Below are 21,522 nucleotides of genomic sequence, written 5' to 3' on the forward strand. Positions count from 1 at the left end.
TCACGAGTTTCCACGGCGATACCTGGACCCCCCGCATGCGAATGTTGAAGCACGCCCGCTCGCTCCACTACGTCCTTGATCCAGCCATATTGGATAGTAAGTTTCCTCGTGAAGGTTAGGAAATACCGGCAGATTTAAGTCGGATTACGAACTTAAAACACAATGAATGATGAAATGACGGCAGACGAGAGAGTAGAGGCAGCAAAGCTTGCTGAACAGACAGAGAGATACGATGATATGGCAAAGTTAATGATGGAAGCGACGAAAGATAAAAAGTCTCTTGCTAGTGAAGAAAGAAATCTACTCTCTGTAGCTTTCAAGAATGTGGTTGGAGCCAAGCGTTCCTCTTGGAGGGTTGTGACAGCTCTGGAGGAGAAACAAGATGATAATGGTGAAAAGAAGGCGTCCATTAAAGATTATAGGGAGAAAATTGAGAAGGAATTAAATAAAGTCTGCGATGAAGTACTGGTAGGTATCGCACCCCACCCTTGTCTGCAGTAGTGTTCGTACATTTAACGGAAAGACTGTGGACGGCTTGTTTTTATCTCAAAACAATGGTCTTACCTTATTAAGAGTTTAGGGGAAATGTTTCTCAACAGGATCTTTTGGATACGTATCTAATTAAAGGTATTACTGAGAAAGATTCCCCGAACCAAGATGAAGCGGAGGGTGAAGTTTTCTATTTAAAGATGAAGGGAGATTACCTGCGGTACAAGGCTGAAGTTGCCCCTAAAGATGATGATAAATCTGTTAAAGAAGGTGTGTATGTCAGTCCTGTTAAGACTTTGAACATCATTCTAAATATATATACCTCTTCAGTATGGATATCTGTGGTCTCTGGAGTGTAGTACTATTGTAGCTACAGGAACTTACATAGTACAATTCCAGAAGTTGTACATGTCGAGGAGGCTGGAAAATCCTAATAGTGAACAGTGCATATTTAGCAATGAGATTATGAGCTGGAGGTTTCTATGAGGTGATAGTTGGTGAAGCTGAATGCTGAATCAATGAGCTCATAGAAATTGAGAGTGAATATTCTAATTATTGTTCTAGTAGAATTCTAACTAAATTTCCTCCAAACAATGATTTCCAGTCATTTCCCAACATTCATTAAACTTCATGCTTCAGTAGAATAGTATGGATTGAATGATTACTTGAAACTTGCATTTGTGCATGCACACTCATGGGTTCATTGAAAATTTTCAGGTTTTAAAACCACATAATGGTCAGATTCGTGTGGTTCTTGACAATTAAATGATCCAGTAGTATTTCTAAATCTTCCTTGAAAAATTGTAGAAACTAGAAAACGTTGTCGTCATGTGGACGACCTTGTGCCACTGCACTCTAATGGCTGATAGCATACAAGTAGATCAGCCAATCAGATTGCAGCATTTGCATAAGAATACAAGTAGAATTCTACTTATGGTGAATAGTCTCAAATAGTGACAAATAGTCATGGCTAGTCAGAAAAGCCCTTTGGTTAGCCTAAAAAGCACTCTTGTTACCCTCAATAACACTTTGGTTAGCATAAATAGCATTGGTGGTTATAGGGTAATTACACTCATACACTGTAGTAAAAGGGAGTTGAAGAAAACCATGACAGCAATGGGAACGTTACTAAACAAAAGATTTAATGAGGAGTACTATGGCTGTGCATGTGCGTTAAAATTCTTGGTACATTTCTTAGCCATCCTCTGCAAAACTTCGATGGGAAATGACCAAATTCTGTGTTGTCTAGAGAACATGAACCACAATGGCTAATTTTTCAAATTTATATTTCAGACTTACTTTTGTGATAGTTTTGACAGTGATAAACAAAGTATATGACTTTGGGGTACTGTGAGATTCTTAGGTAAAATATAAATTCAATTTTTAATCGACGTTGTCCTAAGCGAAGCAGTCATGGTTTCTTAAACTCCCTAATGTTACTGAGAGTTAACCACTGTTGAATCAGGCTGCTAACTCGGACTATTTGGCACTATTAACGACTATTCGGTATAGGTGACTGGTTTTCCAGATACCTAAGTTATTCATTTAAACTATTACTTATCACTTTGGCCTCAGTGTTACAGTATTGTGTCTCCTCCTCCCCTCCCACCCCCCCCCCCCCAACCCCCATCTCCACCCAGAATCCAGCTTGCTAACTGTTGATAACTGCACCTCATATGGGAAAGCATTGAGGGCCTGACCACACTGATGTATTTTCGTATGAAAATGCATACCTCTTTATGTGTTTTTGCCTGTCGTCCACATTAAAATGACTGAAAATGCTGATGAAAACTGGGGCTTTCGAAAACAGTTCTAAAAGCGGAGCCTTTTGAAAACACATTGTTTTGGAATTGAGGCTTTTGCAATCAGTGCTGAAAAAGGTGTCATATACTGTCATTTCCAGCAGCATTTTTGGGCATTTTAGTGTGGACGATAGGCGAAAACATATAAAAAAGTATGCATTTTCATACAAAAATGCAATAGTGTGGACAGGTGAAAACCCAAACCCTAGTGTGGGTGAAAATATTTAGCTTCATTTTCGTTGATACTAAAATGGATACTTTTAAAGCATCTTAGTGTGGTGAGGGCCTGAGCATAGTTCACTGCTACTGCTGTCTAGTCCCATCATTTACAGCAGTGTCTTATGAAGTCTAAGTAATACAGGTGATGTAACAATTCAGTATTTTTCTATTTTTAGGTATAGTAAGCGAATCTGAAGAAGCATACAGAAGAGCGCATAAACTGGCCAAGTCATCATTAACTCCAACGCATCCCATCAGGCTTGGATTGGCTCTCAATTTCTCAGTTTTTCACTATGAAATTAAGGATCAACCTGATGAGGCTTGTAAATTGGCAAAAGAGGTGAGTTGACATATTGATGATCAGTCTGCAAGGCCAAGTTTTCATAAGCAAATGCAGGGCTCCAAGCTGCCACCATTTTGGTTGCCGCAGCTACTGAAAAAATAATGGTGACTAAAATTACCACCAAGGTTGCCAATTTGGCCAGCTGTTTTTGTTCCTGAAGAAATCGACCCATTGAGTCATGTGCCACCCATAACTGCTGGAGCGAAAGACCCCTCCAATTTCCTGTGCCACCCGTAACCGCCTGGAAAAATACACATCTGGACAATTGCCTTTCCTACCCTCCCTGAAGATTTTTTTGGTTCTCTTATTGTTCTGTTGTTCTTGAGGACAAATAAACCACTCAGAAACGGTGTTTTGATCATAATTTTAGAGGACTATAGGGGTCCCAGAAAGGAGATTTTATTCTTAAAATCCTGCACTCGAAAGGTGTAGGTAATAATGGTGTGATGCAGGCCAAAACTACAAACTTCGAAGGTCTTGTTTTCATTCTTAACACAGGGAAATTACTGCTTCAGGATTTAAAATAGAAAGGGAAAATATAAATCAATGTTTAGGTGACCTCAAAATGGAAGATCAAGGAGTTCAGAGTCCTCAAACCTTTCTGGTGAAGAATTTTTTTTCCTTCCTTTACCCGCCATGAAAACATGACAATAGGTACACTTTCAAGTGAGTTTTGAATATTGATCGCGGATTTAAAGCAGCTTCCTGGACTTTAGCAAGTATAGTATTACAGTACTTTGAAGATGAATTCAACTTTTGGAATGTCTAGTAATGTCACAGCCAATAAAATAACTGCAAGAGTTGTCAGCAAAAACTCAAGCTTTTGTTTTAGCATGAAGAAAAAATTTGAACATGCTGCCATGCAGCAAAGCACATCTGTGAAATTTTGTACATTTTTTGCTTTCAAATAGGTTTCTTCACCTCAGCTTGAATGAAAATTTAATGTTATTGAATGTCCTCTTGCACTTCTTTCATTTGGTTCCCTGTATTTAGGAATTAAGGTTTTAAAAGTGAACAGTAGCTTGTACGCTGGATTTCTTCATTGTTAATTTACAGCGACCTCCACGCGATTTGTTTGTTTAGTTTATTCGCTTCAGTCAAATCTATATTTTGCCACAACTGCCGAGAAAATAGCTAAGTGGCCGCTAATTTAACACAGTTGAAATGTGATTGATCTCAAAATAATTGGCTTGTTTTTGTTGTCTTTTTGTTATACAACTTTCTTTTTTTTTCACTCCGCTGTAATATTTTGTCGTGTGGCAAAGCAATTATTTGATTTCTTGTTTGCAAATTGGTTTTTACTTGTGTCTTTCACTTTTGTTGTCCATTTTTTCCTCAAATGTTAGCCGTTGTAATACAAGAATGGAAATTCTGTCGTTTGTGTTTTTGTTTTGTCCTCCGAAGTCAATAATTAACTCATTTCACCTATTCAATTTTCTTGTCTTCTGTTGGGCATTTTGTTATGTGGCAAAGAAGTAATATAATTTCTTGTTTTCTTATCAGTTTTACACATCAGGTTGAGTTCTTTTTGTTGATATTTTTTGATATTTTGGCCCTTCATTTATTCATCTTTAAAGATGATTTCCAGTCCGTGCTGTACAGTCTCAGCACCCTAATGTTTATTAACATAAAAAACCTCACTCAGTAGAATGCGAATTGGTGTTATTCATTACGAACCACATACTTCATCTTTGAGGCCTTTCAGATTCTTTTTCCAACTGCTTCATTGATTTTTACAACTGTAAAGTTGTTTCATCAAGTGATATGAGAAAGAACGAAACTTGAAGCTTCGCATTGCTTCGCGTCCATAATGGCGGTTGTTTTGAAACTCTGAATTTACTTCATGTAAGTAGTTCCAAAATGTTCACATTTTGTGATGTCATGTGTGAAACAAAACAAAAAACTTAAACAAACTCTTGAGAGTGTGCAGTACGGACTGGAAATCATCTTTAAGTAAGCGATACCTTGAAACCTGATCTTGTGTATGTGGTTACTGCGCATATGGTTTATTTTTAACGCCAGCGCTGGTTCTGAAATGTTAAAAAATCACCCAGTAATTTAGGGGTGGGTCGAGTGTAATTCATTCAGGCGTCAATGGGTTAAAAGTTAGATGATATACCAGAAAATTACTTATGCTCCATTTTTTTTGCTGATTTTTTTTCGCCATTGCCTGTTTTGACTTCAAAGCCGAAAGAAGCACTATGTTTCCAATGCTTGCTTGCAATTGAGGTGCTATGTTGATTTCGTTTCAACTTCTGACAATGTAAAACAAAGACTCTGGGTATGAGAATGGATCGCAGTAACACTACTTATTTTCTATTGATTCTTGATCCCTTTTCTGTTTTTTTATATATATCAGTAATCTGCAAGGCCCAACACAGTGGTAAAGGTGTAGACAAAACCCATGAAATGTACAGTCAATGTTTTTTGGCTCAGAATCACCGGTTTTATGTTCCATGTAATGATGTACAATGTATCCCCCACATTGAAGGAACGAAAGTGACATAAACTGGTGACCATAATTTTTATCTGGCGACCATTTCATCAGTAGAGGTCACCAAAAGGCAACTCTTAAATTAAAATTGGCTATGAGCTACTGAACTTGCGAAGTGGATTGTCTGAAAACATTGGCAATTTCAGAAAAGTTTGGAAGAAAGTAAACCCTTCCATACAGCTTAGGGTTGCATGACCTTTTAAATTCTCCCAAATGTGCACTGTGTACTATTGTGATGATTATGTGGCTTGCAACTATGATGAGGGGTTAAGGCGCAAGTTGAAAAATGCAGAGATAATGTTTTGTTGACTCTTCGCAAGATTCAAATATTACTGGCTAGAGTCTTGAAAAGAGATGCCAAAGGTGAACCTGTAGAGAGAAGGGCACCTGCAGGCAAAGTGCACCAGTATTCAGGGTTATGTGCACAGCAGAGATTGCAAGTGAATGTATGAAAGATTCTCTATTTCTGAAAGATGTAAAGTCATGAATGATCCTCAATAATTATTGTGTACACAACGTAAGCAGCTGTGAAAAGAAAGCTTTATTTTCACAGCTTTTTATGTTGTGTACATAACTGTGATGATCATTTATGACTTTACTTAGCAGGGAATGGCAACCATTTTTCTACATGCCATCTTTTGTCATGCTGTGCAAACAGCTGAAAGACTGTGTAAACTGTGAAACTGGCAATTTGTCCAGTTATTAGTGAAAGAAATGACAAATCACTTCTAACCTCAAATGGCTGAAGAATATTTTAGACTGTGCATGTTTCCCAATAGGTCCTTTGCAGCTAAGCCATCACGTGACCTATTTTTCATAAAATTATGGGCTATAACTTAACAAATGCCAGAAATGGAAAGAGCATGTCGAAAATATCAAAATGGCCAAGTTTGAGGCCCCCATCGTTAAAGAATGAGATTTTATGACAGTCTGAATTTTTAAAAGAATAAGAAAATTTGTATGGAAAAAGTTGTTGGAGAGCAACGTTTTGCTCTCCAGCAACATTTTCCATACAAATCCTCTAAATTTTCGGAAAATTCAAACAGTCATATGAACTTCCTCTTTAATGCCAGGGGCCTCAAACCTGGCCATTTTGGTATTTTCGATGCGCTCTTTCCATTTCTTGCATTCTTTAAGTTATAGCCTATAATATAAAAATTTTCTAGGAAAAATGTGGTCTTGGACCCCAGCTGTAAAGGACCTATTAGAGTAAAATTGAAACAATTTGAGTGTAGTCAATAGTGACTTCCAGTAGAGTTGGGCCACCACTGCCACTTAATTTTCAAGGTGTAAGCATTTAAAGCAATCGATTTATATCTCACAGAATGACTTTCTGATACTCTTAACCTTAATTTGATGTGAAATAAATCCACCTTTCTTCACTAAAATTCTGAGTTCGACTGTGAAGAAATCTATTTTGTTGACATAGCCCAGGTTACTTGGCATGTTGAGAGATGGCATGTCGAAAGACGGTACACCAAATGAAGTTTGTCATTCCAGATGAACACTCCAGGAAAAAGTGCAAAGTGAAACCAATTGAGAGAAGACTGACATTTTGATGTAATATATATCAAACACTGAAGACCATGTTTGACCACATTTCCAGACACCGAAAAGAGAGCTGAAAATATGATGTGCAGTGAAGTATTTTTGAGGGACTTCAAGGTGTTTGGAATCGTGGTCAAACATTGTCTTGAGTTTTTGACATATCTTTTCAATAGGTCACTTTTGATATATTAAAATTCAGCTTGATAGTGAGGCCTAGACGACACAAACAAAAGAAATGAATAAACCTGGTCATTCAAGTTCCTTTGTTTGTGTTCTCAAGGCCTCGCTGCCAAGCTGAACTTTAGTATATCGAAAGTGGTTAACTGAAACTAAAACTAAGGAGAAAATGGAGAAATAAAGTTGCAAAAATCTATGCTAATTAAGATCAGGTATCCAAATGTCGTCACGGCCATAATTTCATTTGGTAAACATGGTGAATTATTAATGATTTGAGAAGAGGATGGGAAAAAGTATTTCTTTGGTTAAAGGTTGGTTTAAGTTGTTTTGTCAAGTTGTGTAGGGAGTTTCCCTCACTAACAGACAATAGTACTCTCATTTTTATCATCAGCCAATTTTTAACTTTTCATATTAGTAATCCTACAGATTCTTGGATACTAACCTTTCTAATTTGGTTATTTGTGTCTCCTAACCTGATCTCTAAGCTGTTCCAGAAAATCAAGCCCTGAAAATTAATTTTGATGGAGCTTGGTCATGCTTTACATATCCTAAAAAGGTTAATCTGAATTTTTCAAGTTCGTCTTTTGTAATCCGTGTGGATTCTCTCTATCCCTAGGTTTTCTTGTTCCTTTATGGTTTATTATTGTCTCTTTAGTGTTTTTCTATCTTAGTAAACTACTATTTTCAAGTTTTCTTCACTTTAAAGGTTACTTTGTACAAGGCCAAAGTAACTGTATAAATACTGTGACTGAGCTCCTCTAAGTGATAACATTATTTTATATGATAGCTCTTCCTGGAGTGTAATAATTATATATAATTATATTATGATCTTATCTTATCCTTTTATTGTTACATGGTATTTCTCAGGCATTTGATGAATCCATTGCTGAGCTTGATAAATTACAAGAGGAATCCTACAAGGACAGCACCCTTATAATGCAGTTACTACGTGATAACTTGACTGTAAGTGGCGAGATAGCTATGAACCATTTCACTTCTCGTCTTATCTGTAGCTGAAGTCTTGTGGTTGTAATACAGTGAAACCTGTGTTAAGAGGAACCCATATTAAGCAGACACCCTCTATTAATTGGACACCAGCTTGAGTCCCTAAATTTTCTTTCCATGTTTACTGTAAAATAAACCTGCATTAGGCGGACAGCTCTGTCAGGTGGACATGGACACCAATGTTAATCGATTTTGTCACACAAAACCTGCAATAAGCAGACACTTTTACTTCTAAAAGGTCAGCTCAGACTCTTTTAACATAGTTCAGCGATGTCATTTTAAAGCTAAGTAGATTATTCCAGATTGATGCATCGACTGACTAGACACTGTGCTATGAGCAGTCTTTAATCTTACAGTGTGTTACACTATTGCAAAAGGGCCAATAATAAGCTATTGTTGTACAATATGTTAGAACCTGTTTAGAGTGGACACCCTGTAGTAAGTGGACACTAGTGAGTGTCCCAAGGGTGTCCGCTTAATACAGTTTCCACTGTATGTTATAGGTTGGACATGCACAGGGAAAAGAGAAGTGCCACAGTGTCGTGATATTTCAGGGCTAATAATATACATGAAAAAATTACTTGATTCTGATTGGCTGAGAGCAGTGTAGTTCATGTGTAACTACAGTGCAAATTACACATCGTAATTCTGGATTATGATTGGCTGAAAGACAATAGGAAATTTTCTAAGCCAGTGATATCACGTAAAATGATGACGAAAATTTTGTGCGGAAACTCTGAAAAAAAGTCTTCTGTAATGAGAGATAATGGCTTCAAGACATGCCAGTTGCATACCATGTACTGTAATTCTCTTTCAAAATTATTTTAGAGTTGCAGAGGTCTAACAGTTGGTTCATTTGACTCTGGATTGAGCGGCCTGCGTTTGAGCTCAGTCTGGGGTGATTGTGTAAGACACTGTACTCTTTCAGTGCCTTTCTTCACCCTTATTTGTGGTAGGTGCCAGTGAATTAAATGCTGGAGTTTTCCTTGCGATTGACTAGCGTCCCATCCAGGGGAGAGTAGAAATACTCCTAGTCACTTCATAGTAAGGAAACTGGAGTGCCTACCTGATGTGCTGCTAGGCTGAAAGTGAAACACAGACTTTACTTACCTTTTATCTGGTAAATATGGACTAGGCTTGTGAAGGTTTGAGCCAATTCAGTACTTACACTAGGTGCTTTCTTGTTGCAGCTGTGGACAGCAACCAATGACGACAACGACGATGGAAATGAGTGAAGGCTGTCGTACTGGGGTGCTGCCGCTGTTTTCCTCAAGATGATAAACTATTTCCCTTTCATATTAATCAGAATGTCCGTTTGTGTGGAACAGGCTTTACCATTCCTTATTTTTCCTTGCCTTATGAACTAGCCCCCCTAGTAATCACCCTTTTCCTTGAGGAGAATCAAATAATGTCTCCCCAAAATCAAGTGCACCTACGGCTAGATTTTAGCTAGTTATGCCATTTTAGTGCCTTGATTTTGCACTGGAACTAAGTATAAAATGGGTGCTTTCTGTTTGGTAAGATCTGTACTTTTTCTATGGTGAAAGCTTCAGCGTGCTGTGTTGTGATTGTTTTGGATGAGTCAAATACCCCCAGTGGGTTTTTATTCATGTACACAAGCAAAGGAAATGGGATGGTTTCATTTGATTTGTAATCTTGGAGTCGATGATCACTTCTCAGCCAGTAGTTCTGGAGTGAAGTGCAATTTTCCATGCAGTGTAACCGATTTGTTAACCATTAAAATGTAAGTTATGTCAGTATGATGTTTCTTTGCTGTTGTTCCTGTTTGCCCTACGTGTATGTTGTATTTCTGAGGGCCTCCTCAGACTAAAAATTAAATTTTAGTTGTCAACAACTATTTGTTATTGACAACTAAAACATGTAGTGTGTGAGATATTTACATAAACTTTTAATGCAGAGGAGGGATGCACGCACAAAATCTCATAGAGTTCTGCATTACTCTGAGGCCCGGTCTGAAAAGTTAACTTGTTATGTGAGTTTATTTTAATTATATTTATAAAATAATATTATTTTTAATGTCTTTCATGGAATTATTTTGTTATGTTTCTCTTCACCATTATGTCAAAATTTCAAGTGCTTAGCTTTTGATACTACTGTGATGTTCGGAATTTTAAAGAAGTCATGTCAATTTCAGTCATTTTCCTGATGCACAGAGTAACTTTCAATTTCAAGAAACTTGAAAGTTATTGTTTTCCAAGGTGGTAAAATGCCAAAGGAGGTAATAATGAGCTGAAAATGAATGAAGGTGATTGCAAATGAGGAAGATAAAAATTATTATGAACGAAAACATGGAAGATGTGCCCACTGTTTTTCAAGATGCGGCTGTTATCTAGAGAGGAAACCACATTAGCCAGGGGTGGTTTTTCATGCAGGTCCTTTGTTCAGGTTGAATTGGAATGTGGAAATGTTGGTATTTCAGGAGTATGGGAACCAGGTTACCTAGAGAAAATCCCTTGGAGTAAGTTGATAGGTAGCAACTCACTCAACCCACATAGAACAACGATGATGTCGTTCCTTTTAATCTGGGTCATTGATTACATGGCTCCTATACTGTTTTTTCTGAACTCTGGAGGCGGGGTGGCTTAAGGATTGGTGGGTTTGATTCAGCTCCTTGAGGACTGGGTTTGAGTCCCCGTCAAGGTATTTGGGCAAGGTGTATTTACCCAAGAATAGCCCTCCTCCAAGGAATGTCATGACTGAAACTTGTCGCTAATCTTCAATGCATTGAAAATACAGCATTTAAGCTGTAAAAAAATTACACTTGGAAAATTTTTCTGCTTTTTGTGCTTAATATGAATTCTTTCCAAGGTAAAAATACTGATGATCAGCAGTCAAACCTACAATATATGGCTGACCCTTGTAAATCAACAACACATCATCTTAGTAATGCACTGGCTAAAATTGTTCTTCGACAAAACCTCCATACACAAGTTGACTTTGCATAGGGACTGTCAGCCCGGGGGAGGACTTCCATATAAAAGGGACAGGGGTGCTCGTCGTAAATTTTGAAAAGAACATCAATGAGGTACTAAAATCCTAGCCTGTTTCGTGGGCGTGGCTTGAATTTTTATTTTTTCACCCCTAAATGGTACCAATTTTAATCCTTTGACGCCAAAGTGGCCATATACGGCCACTTAATGGTCGTGCTCTTTGTACCACTTGTGACATCATCAATTTAAATGTCACCAGATCTTCTTGATAAGCAGATAGTAGTATTAGGCCAGGCCTTTCAGCACAATGGTCAGGTTTAGATATCGACGATATTCCGACGTCGCAAATCGAAAAACAACGTTATCAGTTTTGGTGCAAAAACGGTGGTAAAATGGTCCACTACGCCTATCATTGATCAAGGTCCATTTCTAGGCTTCGCCCGTAATTAACATCCAACTTTTCACGGCAGCCAGAAAGAACATACAACGCAAAAGGTAGCCAGAGTAAAAGGGCCGAGAAAAACAGAAAGGAAAGGGGCAACAAGCAAAATTGAGAACGGTTAATGGCAAAAACGAAAAAAAAAAAAAAAGTCCAAATTTTAGCTTATGCGCATGCCCGGAATTGAAATTTTACTCAATTCTGTGCCTAATCCTCGAAAAATCTCTCCTTTTAGTAAAAAAAAAGTTTTCTTAGCAAAACCTAGGCTTATTTAGCGTCATGGCAGCTGAAAAACCTGACTAAACGGTTTACAACGGTATTTTTTGGCTAAAGTTTGGTATTCAAAGGGTTAAAACAACACATTATCTCCAGTCATATTTATTCGGCGCAATACCCTAACAGCTCCCGCTGTGGAAGTGTTCAGGCTGAACACCTTAAAAGATACCAAAACCGCTTTTTTAACTCCTAAAATGAACGACAAGCACTCCCATATTTTTTATACGACAGTCCCCCCCGGACCGTTAGTTGCATCCAATCGTGAACACGTTACTATTAAACCGAGTTCCTCTTATGGGCAGGGCGCTCGGACCGTAAATTGAAGAGGGAAAACTTGCAGTAGGAACAAAAAAGACATCCTGTAGTCTGCCAGCAGTCTCTCTTGCTCGAAAATCCGCGGAAGAACGTAAACGAACAGAGGCGAAACCGCGAGCTGCGAGCCGCGAGTAGCGCGGGCGTCGGGGTCTTCGTTTGCGTTCTTTCCGCGGATTTTCGAGCAAAAGAGAGACTGCTCGCAGTCAAGACATTATGCTGAACAGCTTAAATAACTGACTTCTGTCAAAAGCAAAACGGTTTAATACATTTTGTGAAAGTTTTAAGAAAACGAACCGTCTTACATTTCAATTTTTCATGAACGTCAAGAAAACTGGAGGCAATAAATCACGAGATATTTTGTCGAAAAAATAAGGATCAGATTTTACTAGGCCGTTCAGTGAATTACGGCCCGCTAACTGACCAATCAAAGAGCACGCAGTAAATAAGAGATGTGATATGTGGTGATTCGTCATCAATAATTTTCCAGCCCAATTAGGATACAAAACAGCTGGTATCAGATTTGTCAAGTTGTCAAATAATTTCAATAAACAAGTTCAAGCGAAACTTGAAATAGGACGTTATTGTGCAAGACGCAATGAAAGGAGAGATTCCCGAACATTTCGATTTGTTTAGATCTACCATGAGCCAACAGCACGGTTACAATTGCTGGTTTTCAGTGTCACGCAATTCAAAATAGATCAAAATAAAAATCAAAACCGGTTAATAGATTAAGTCCAGAATCTGGGAAATGAAAGAAGGTAAATATGCAAAGACTCTCGCCAAAATTCTGGTCACAGCAATTTTGCTTATGCGAGATACGCGGAGAAATTTTTTACCCAAATTTATAGAGATTTGTATGGAGACGCCATGCTGGTGCCCATCCGTATGGGCACCAACATGGCGGCCAGAAACCAACAGAAACATCTGTCACTGAGTTTTGCTACAAAACCGTGAATTTATCCCTCGAGGAACTCTAAAATACTAAAATAATACTTTTTCTAAGACATGAACTGTTCAGATAGCCAAGTTCCCCGAAATAAGTCACTTTTTTAACCATCATGACAGGTCTCTAGGCCGTCGTGTAAATGCCGCGTCACGCAAAAGCTTAGAAATTCAAGCGTAGTGTATCACAAAACCAAGAACCCATTCGGAGCCAACATTTGTATGAATATTAGTTTTTAGCTGCTCTTATACATCATTAAAGTAAAATCTCAGGAAGATCAATAGTTTTGTAGTTCGAATTTAATGACGTCATGTGAAAACCAGCTATACCCGAAATGGTTACATGCCCAGAATTAGCTATATAGCAAGCCAAGAACGGAATGGGGCAGAAACAAAACGTATCATAAAGCAATAACCGATTGGGCCTCACTGCCAAGTGAGCTAAAGAAACTTATACCAAAAAGGAGTTTTAAACACAAACTGAAACAGTTTTCACTTAGCCATTTTTAACCTTAGTTAGTAGTAGTATTTTTAATCCTAGTTCTAGTTTTATACCTTAGTTTTAGTCTCACGTTTTTAGCTTTTATTACTTCTGTATTTTAGACATTTAATGTATATTTTAGACTTTTATTTTTTAGAGGACCCTCCTGAAAAAAACCTCTAGGTGATTGGAGACCTCCTCTTAAAGTTTTAATTAATTTATTATTATTTAGGGATTTCCGGTTGTCTTGTTACTCCATTGGTAACTCCTGGCCTGGTTTGAAGTCCGTTCGTAATAATTTTTAAAAACATTCTGACGGAGTTTTCTCAAACTCATTAACAATTCATTAAATCTAAGCAAAGGAAATCACGGCCGTGACAGTGTCTGGATATCTGATCTTAATTAGCATAGATTTTTTTCGATTTTACTTCTCCGTTTTCTCCTTAGTTTTAGTTCCAATTGAGAAGATATATCAAACACTCAAGACAGTGTTTGACCATATTTCCAAACACCTCGAAATTCCTCAAAAATACTCCGCTACGCGTCGTATTTTCAACTCTCTTCTCGGTGTTTGGAAATGTGGTCAAACAAGGTCTTTAGTGTTTGACATTACATAAAACGATGCCAACTGTTTTTGTACTTTGGGTGCAAAAGTTGGCGTTGTTGTTTGCCAAACTTTTTCTTTTTTATAAGAATATGCTTTATAAGAAAATCGAGTTTGAAATTTGCGAAATTGGGAGATTTTCAAAAAGAATATAATTATGTGTGTTGAAAATTTGTAAATACATTAACCGTATAAAATTCTTCCTTTCTCAAAACTAGCCAAAACTAGCCGAAAAGCGTATATCCTGCCGATTTTAGGCTGAAAATATTCTTGTGAATATTCGCAAGAATATTTTCAGCCTAAAATGGGCAGGAAAATAAGGATATTCAGCCGCGGCCGGAAAAATAATATTCTTATAAAAAAGAGTGTAATACATCATTTTTTTTCCGGAACGTGTTTACAATTAGATGCAACCGACAGTACACTATAAAACTGTGTCACTACTTAAACTGTATCATGTATGTCATATCCTTCATTCTAACGGTGGAATAGTGAGGGTCTCTCAGGGGGGTCTTTGTTCCCTTGTTCCCTTCCAAAATTGCCCTATGTTCCCATGTTCCCACACATTTTCTTTATTGGTTCCCCTTTGTAATTTTTCGAACTTTGTTCCCCTGTTCCCAAAAAATGGCTAATGTTCCCTTGTTCCCCAAAACCCCTGGGAGACCCTCAATAGTGGAAAATCTCGCATTTCTATCCTGGAAATTCCAGCTTTCGAAACGGTAACAGTCAGTGAATCAAAATCAACCTTTGCGTGCGTTAACAACAGTAACAGGCCATTCCCTACGTTGTTTTGCCCAACGGTATTTCCTCCCGTGGGTACACCCCCAGTACTGAGTTTTACCCACTCGGTGCATCAGGGCTTGGAACACGTGATATGTGAATAGTCTCTTGGTCTTCGTCTTCGGAAAAGAGCGTCGTGCTGTCGCTTGTGCGAGGCGATGATGGCTCCCGTTTCTCTGGAGGATATCGTACCAGGGAAATTTGCTTCTCGAAACCGTCCGGCGTGGTCACGAGATAAGTCGTCGGAATGACGGGCAAGCTCGATTGCCGGCGAAGTTTGCCTCGGAGCCTCTCGGTCCAGCTGCCGTTTGAGATTCGGGACTGTCGTCGGAAGACCTTCGGGTTTGTGGTCGGTTTCGGTGACGGTGGCTTCGTCTCCTCTCGCGAGCTCTCCGAAGACGACAACACCGAGCTCGACCGTGGCTGGATTTTTGGTTCAACTTGGAGTTTCTTGTTATCAAGTTTATTTGTCCAGTTACCGTAGTGAAGGGTCTCGACCCTTCTAGCCTGCTTAATGGCAAGCGGGCTTGGAATCTGTATTGTCGAGGGTTGCAGCGGCGTTCTGTTTCGAGGAATTGGTGTCTTCGCATTTGACTGAGTACCACATGGTAAATGCTCAAAAGTGTTGCTTCTGCGAAGCAGTGAGCCCGTACTGGAGGCACGCTGCAGTTTTGGCGGTGAAAAATTTGTCAGGTTAAAGCCGCATTTCGGACATTTCTTAGGCGCGTTCGGTTTCTCGTTACGTTCCTTCGGCGGCGAGCCGTACGCTACGTTCTCGACCGAACGCTCAAGAAACGCTCTTTCGTTTTCTCGTTTACTGTAAGCTTTCGCTACCTTGTGAGTCAGTCTTTCGATGCAGGACTTGTGAAAGTCCGGCCCATAGACCATGGAACTTTTGAAATCGGCGATCAAGTGTTCGGCAAGCGAGGTTGTTATTTCAGCTTTTGGCTTGTCATCTGGGTTGTTGTCGCCACTATTATCGACGATTTCCGTTCTGTAAAATTGTTCCGGTAAAGGATTCCGTAAGAAGTAATTCGTCAGTCGCACGCCGACCACTGGTATATTGTGTGACTTAGCAATGCCATACTGATTCAGGAAATAGCTGTCTTCAAGAGTCTTTTTGCTGAATATGAAGACAAAAACACTTGCATGAGAAATGGTTTGATACAGTTCCATGTTGTCCAGTCTCGGGTCGAGCGTATCGACGATAGGGTGTGATCGAACAGCCCAGCTATTGACCAAATTTTTGATGACTATATCCCTTAGCGATGGACTGCCTGTCGGTGTATTTAAGCTTGCTTCACCGCACACATACACCATCGGTTCTGCTTTGTAGTTGCTTGCCTGCGTTGACATGGCTTCCGCGGAAAGTTTTCCTTCTTGGTCCGAAAAATATATATCAATTCGACCGAGCAGCGTTGTGCTTCTCGTTTCTACTCAGAATCCACCTGACTGACGAAAATTTTGTCTAGATTCGCTGCTAGGCACCAAGTCGATGTTACGGTCGCAGCGATTTTAACTTCGCACAACGAAAACTGCTCGGACAGGTGTTTCGTCCTGTTGCCAGGTCGACTGACAGCGGCGCGCTCGCAGTTTTAATCCGCTCATAGATACGTGCACAAGTAATTTCAAAGGTTTGTTTTGCGGCCTGTATATCTTCTTTCTTTCGTAGATCTTCTAGAAGTTTTCGTTAATCCTATCGGGCAGGTAGTGCAGTTTTTCTCTTGGAGTGGAAGACAGCTGCGATGTTTTTGTGTGAGAGCACAATCTATAGCTAGACAAACGGATAACTGTGTTACTTTCAGTGTTTGTGAAGTTCCTTTCAGGGTTTCTTGGCCACAAGTACTCGAAATATATTCCTTGTGGGCGATATAGATCTTAGTGTTCTGTTGGCCGTGACTGCCAATTTAGCAGTTTTTGCTAATAGTTAAAATAAAATTGCGTTCGAAGAAGGCCCTTTCCCGTAACGTATTTCCCCATTATTTCCTCAAACAATACAGCGAATTAGCAGAAGAATATCGCGTATTACCCACATCATGCATGGCTTAAAGATCCGCCGGTTATGAGAAAGTAAATTCAATTTTTCATTTCCATATCAAAACAAAATAAAAAAGAACGAAGTAATGAGCGATATAATATACAACACAGACAGAAATCCATACAAACCTTGGGCGAATTCTCGCTTCTCGTCCTATGTAGATTTCGTTAAGAGCTATAATGGCTTCTTGCTCTCTGTTAACCCGTTTTTTTCACCTCAAGCCTTTCAAAGAGTATAATTAATAATCTTCGGTGCGAACGGGAAGCCTATCAACGCACGTTCTGTCTTTGTTGATAAAAGCGAAAGAAATGTTATTACGTTAATGCATATTCATGAGAAACCATTTAAAAAAACAGCACGTCACTTAAAAGGGCTTTCTCGTTCTTCACACTTTTGATACTCGATAATATTACTTTATTAAATAGCGTGAACTCAATGCCAAATCGATGCACTTTGTTCAACGCGTAAAAGATTAGAAAGAACGCCATTGCCATAAATGTGGCTTGAAGAAGATAAAGTACATCAAGAAATCAGTAAAAGATTTAACGGGAAGGGAAATGAATTCCCGTTAAATTTATACCATAGAAGTGTTTTCGTTGTTTCGAAATCGTTTTGAAAACACCCCACTTATGGTATTGCAAGCGCGGCGAATTTACATAAAGTTCCTGTAGAACATCGCTTTTTTAATGACCTCCGCTGGTTCATTCAAGACAGTTGCCACTTCGCAGGTGAAGCGAATTTTTCTCGCGTTCCTATTGGTCGACGTGACAGCCGAACGCAATTAGAACGCTTTGGCATAATGGAGTTTCTATTCGGAAATTACCTGTTCTTGTGTCCCTTTTAGCCTCCGATACGATAAATACTGTCTTTAAGTGATAAATCTTCGACGAAACGTGCAGATCAATTTAGGGATTGACTAACTGATATGCGATAAATGGAATCTGAATTCCTCTTTGTGGCGTTTAGCCACTAAATATTTCATATGATTACATGTTCATGCCGAAAGCTTATGTTAAAATATCAATCAAGAATATTCTATAAATCAACAGTCAATTTTAAGAGTACAATTTAACAGCTGTCTTATATGTTGATCAGCTGAGCTTTAAAATATCTTTGGCTACCAAATAAAAATTTCATTTTACCCTTAAGCAAACAAAACTACTCGCTACCCGCGATCTTAATGCCAAATATCCTGCCATCTTGCCTGTACAAAACACTTCACTTTGCGAGAGTTTAAACAGGTCAAACTAAAGAGCTTTCCGAGTCTGTATCTATATATGCCAACAGTTTTGGGATTAAGGAACTTTATCGCTAAGTTTTGCATGCGAGTGACTATCTCTGATGACGCGCTATCTATGCCAGAACGCTTTGACACGAAGAGTATTTTGACAATTTTTGAATTTAGCTCAATGTACAAACCCCGACAACACTTATGAACATCGTTTTGGGGTTTTAGCGACGTTTAACTAGGATAGCGGAGGAAATGGAACGAAAACTTGATGCCACATTACTCCAGCGTCAAAAACTGTTTAAAACGTGATCCTTTTTTTGGAAAAAATTTTACACCTCATAAGTACATGGGGAAATTGCAACCCAATATGATTCTTGTCTTTGTTGGTAATCGATAGTTTCTGACATTTCCCGTCGAGTAGATTTCAACAAAATTAAATCATTAGTTGGTTATTTTATTCTATCTCTCCTTGTTTATTAAGCTTCTCGAAGACATGTCATTAATTCTTTTGCTGAGTCCTCGAGTTATGTTTGACATCTGCCTTATACTTCGCATGGAGCAACTGTGGTTTTTTGGGGTGTTTTCAATTTCGTTTAAGAGCCGGGAGGCCTCGTAATTCAAAGGCAATGTATTCACGGCGTGGGAACTGCTGAGAATGTACTCGTAAAGCTACCTAGAACACATTAAGCCACGACAATAAAGACTTGATTTTATCCACCAGTACTCGACAAATGACGAAAACCCATTAAGAGGTGAATATGAAAAGCGAGGGCGAGGGTGAAAGTGGATTACAAAATTAACAAATGTGTAAAAAAATCGAGAAGCTCGCATGTTCAATTTGCTTCGGAGCTCTTTGAAATAATTTTTTTTTGTATTTTTCATTTAAGAAAACGTCAATATCTGGAGTAGAATCATTGTCTTTTTATTAAATAAAGTCAAATTTTCAATGTAATTTTTTCCGTCGCGACGGAAACGGTTTGTTCAATGTACTTCCGTTCCGTAAATAGCTATCCACAAGGTTTTCCGCTGTTTGCAGAAACGCGGCCGTGTTTGTTCTTGTTTGCCTTTCGGCGGTATTACATTTTTGCAATAACTCTTTCGGATTTTTTTTTAATATTGGCAATTTCTTTCTGACAAGACAACTTGGCTATGTCCACTTAGTATATCCAATTATATTTGTCAAATTGACGGGTCAATTAGTTGACACATTCACGAACATACGAGAATGTGCACAAATTGTTTTCCCCGACTCGTATAAAGAGGTTTATTAATCCATCTATCAAATCCTCTGCTGATATAACATAGAAACAGAATTATTGAATTTTATTTGTAAAAAAAAGAAGGCATTTTTCGTTGATTTTGTTGGTCGAGGGTTAAATTACCCCGAAGATCATCCGAAGACCGCCGAAGATTCCAACTTGACCCGAATAATGGTGACATCTTCAGAAAATGGCTCGAAGTCCTCCGAGGAAGAATTCTTCTGTTCATGATAACATAGAAAGCAGAGTAGAAAAAGAAGGCATTTTTCGTTAATTTTGTTAAGGCGAGGGTAAAATTACCCCGAAGATCATCCGAAGTCCTCCGAAGATTCTTTCGTTTCTCGCCTTGAGCAAAATTACTCCGAAGGTCATCCGGCGATTCGAAATGAGCAAAGATTGCCAAAGGTGTCTCGAAAACTTTGAAAATCTCCAACGTTATCGAAAGGCCAGCAATTCAGTTATTTCCGATAGCTTTCCGATGGTCTCCCGAAAGTTGGAAAAGAGCACATGAAAAGAATATTTGGACTTGGATGCGAAACATGTCAGCATGGTCAGGGTTTGTTTTTGTATTTTCTTGTCTTTTTCGGTCTTCTGTTTTGTAAACGATTCTGAACCGAAGATGGTCGTTTTTTTTTTTCTGCCTTATGGGGTCCGTCAACAGTTAGCCTCACTTTTTCTTTACATGTCGTGAATACGCACCTAATTCATGTTGCAACGTCACGCCATGTCATAGATCAATCGCGCACGCTAGAGAAGAAATGTTTAACACCAGAGGCATACACCAAAATAGGCGATATGCTTCTGTTAATGGTCCCGAGGGGAATAGTGAATTTTGTTTCCCGAGAATCTCAACGTTTCCCGAGAAGAGGTCGAGGGAAACATTGGGATTCGAGGGAATTAACGAAATTCACTGTTCCCCAAGGGACCAGCCATTAAGTGATTTGTTATATAGCAAAACAAAAGCAAAAGTAAATTTTGAAAAACACAACATCAGGCCACCTTCAACTGCACGTTCTGATCACGTGCAACAGCGGTCAACATTTCGCGGGTAATAGTGAACTGTTTCTCGTTTGACGTCATACTTTTCGCAATGTTGCCCGCGCGTGGCATTTGGCGGGAAACAGTGTCATTGTTAGATGTTATTGACCATGAACTAGCCAATGAATGGGCGCGATGTAGCGGGAAACGCCAGCTATAAAACAAACAATTATTCCACGTGCGTGCGTTGGATGATAGATAGCCAACGAGGCGCGTAGCACCGAGTTGCCTATAATAATCTCATATCCAACAAGCGAGAGTGGAATAATTGTTTTTTTAAACTGTCCCCCTCCATAAAAAAATATAGAAAACTAGACTAACATAAAACTAATAACGCCCCCAAACAAATCACGCGTACGCTTACCATATTTGTAGAGCATGGTATAATGGCTCATAACCCATGATGCCTAGGCCAATAAACTCTCGAATTGCATTATCCAATGATTTAGTTTGCTGCACCAACTTCGCATGATATTTAGTCTGTTAAATGATTTTCTACATTTTAACCAAAAAACAACAACAACACAAAAAGTCTGTACATGAGAAGTTACGTTTATTGCGCCTTTTCTGTTCTCGTGTCGTCGGCCTTATTTCATAAACGAGCACGGCGACCCCGCATTTTTTTTTCACTTTACTTTACTGCATGGCGAGTGTTGAAAAAATTCCGTACGTGGGAACATTTTGGGCGCGAACTTCCTTAAACTTTCCTGACGATTACATTACATAATTATCTCTTTAGCAAAGGATAAAGCCTAAAAAACTGAAACAAAAGTCAAACTTGAACGGGATTTGATCTATGAACCTATGACCGCTACGATATCGGTGCAGTGCTCTGCGAACTGAGCTACCAAGCCAGCTGGGAGCTGTTTAATTTGTGTGATCATTGTCCTAATATATTCGTAGATAATGAATACAGTTTGTCTCTTGACTTGCAGAAGTACTTGTCCAATAATAACAACAGCTGGCTGAGGGTAAAGACCCTTTACTAATTGAGGACACCTAAAAGAGAAATTCTAAAAATAATATTAATATAAGTACCTATAGTTATATCTAGAAATTCAGCTATTATAATCTAAAAAATATTAACTTTT

General features: G+C 38.8%; 2 protein-coding genes across 2 annotated transcripts; one reads left to right on the plus strand and one right to left on the minus strand.

Moving 5' to 3' along the window:
* The first annotated feature begins 14 nt into the window (after nt 1-14).
* On the plus strand, nt 15-9,834 carry LOC110050122 (14-3-3 protein zeta-like). Its single transcript, XM_089270942.1, has 5 exons — nt 15-468; nt 600-759; nt 2,687-2,850; nt 7,940-8,035; nt 9,268-9,834. The coding sequence occupies exons 1-5, from the start codon at nt 163-165 to the stop codon at nt 9,310-9,312; spliced, it is 771 nt and encodes a 256-aa protein (XP_089127068.1). The 5' UTR covers nt 15-162; the 3' UTR covers nt 9,313-9,834.
* A 3,451-nt stretch (nt 9,835-13,285) lies between these two features.
* On the minus strand, nt 13,286-17,218 carry LOC110059075 (uncharacterized). The gene is made up of 2 exons (XM_020765753.2): nt 17,032-17,218; nt 13,286-16,639 (listed from the first exon to the last, which is right to left on the minus strand). The coding sequence occupies exon 2, from the start codon at nt 16,219-16,221 to the stop codon at nt 14,923-14,925; it is 1,299 nt and encodes a 432-aa protein (XP_020621412.2). The 5' UTR covers nt 16,222-16,639; nt 17,032-17,218; the 3' UTR covers nt 13,286-14,922.
* Nucleotides 17,219-21,522: the final 4,304 nt, after the last annotated feature.

The sequence above is a fragment of the Orbicella faveolata genome, unplaced genomic scaffold (assembly GCF_042242905.1).
Source record: "Orbicella faveolata isolate gen_17 unplaced genomic scaffold, um_ofav_v1 contig_34, whole genome shotgun sequence".
Classification (NCBI taxonomy): Eukaryota; Metazoa; Cnidaria; class Anthozoa; order Scleractinia; family Merulinidae; genus Orbicella; species Orbicella faveolata.

Coding starts and splice junctions, on each gene's coding strand:
- LOC110059075 (XM_020765753.2), bottom strand. CDS start 16,221: ATGTCAACGCAGGCAAGCAACTACAAAGCAGAACCGATGGTGTATGTG.
- LOC110050122 (XM_089270942.1), top strand. CDS start 163: ATGAATGATGAAATGACGGCAGACGAGAGAGTAGAGGCAGCAAAGCTT. Junction 469..599: donor AAGTCTGCGATGAAGTACTG/GTAGGTATCGCA, acceptor GTTTCTCAACAG/GATCTTTTGGATACGTATCT. Junction 760..2,686: donor TGATAAATCTGTTAAAGAAG/GTGTGTATGTCA, acceptor TTCTATTTTTAG/GTATAGTAAGCGAATCTGAA.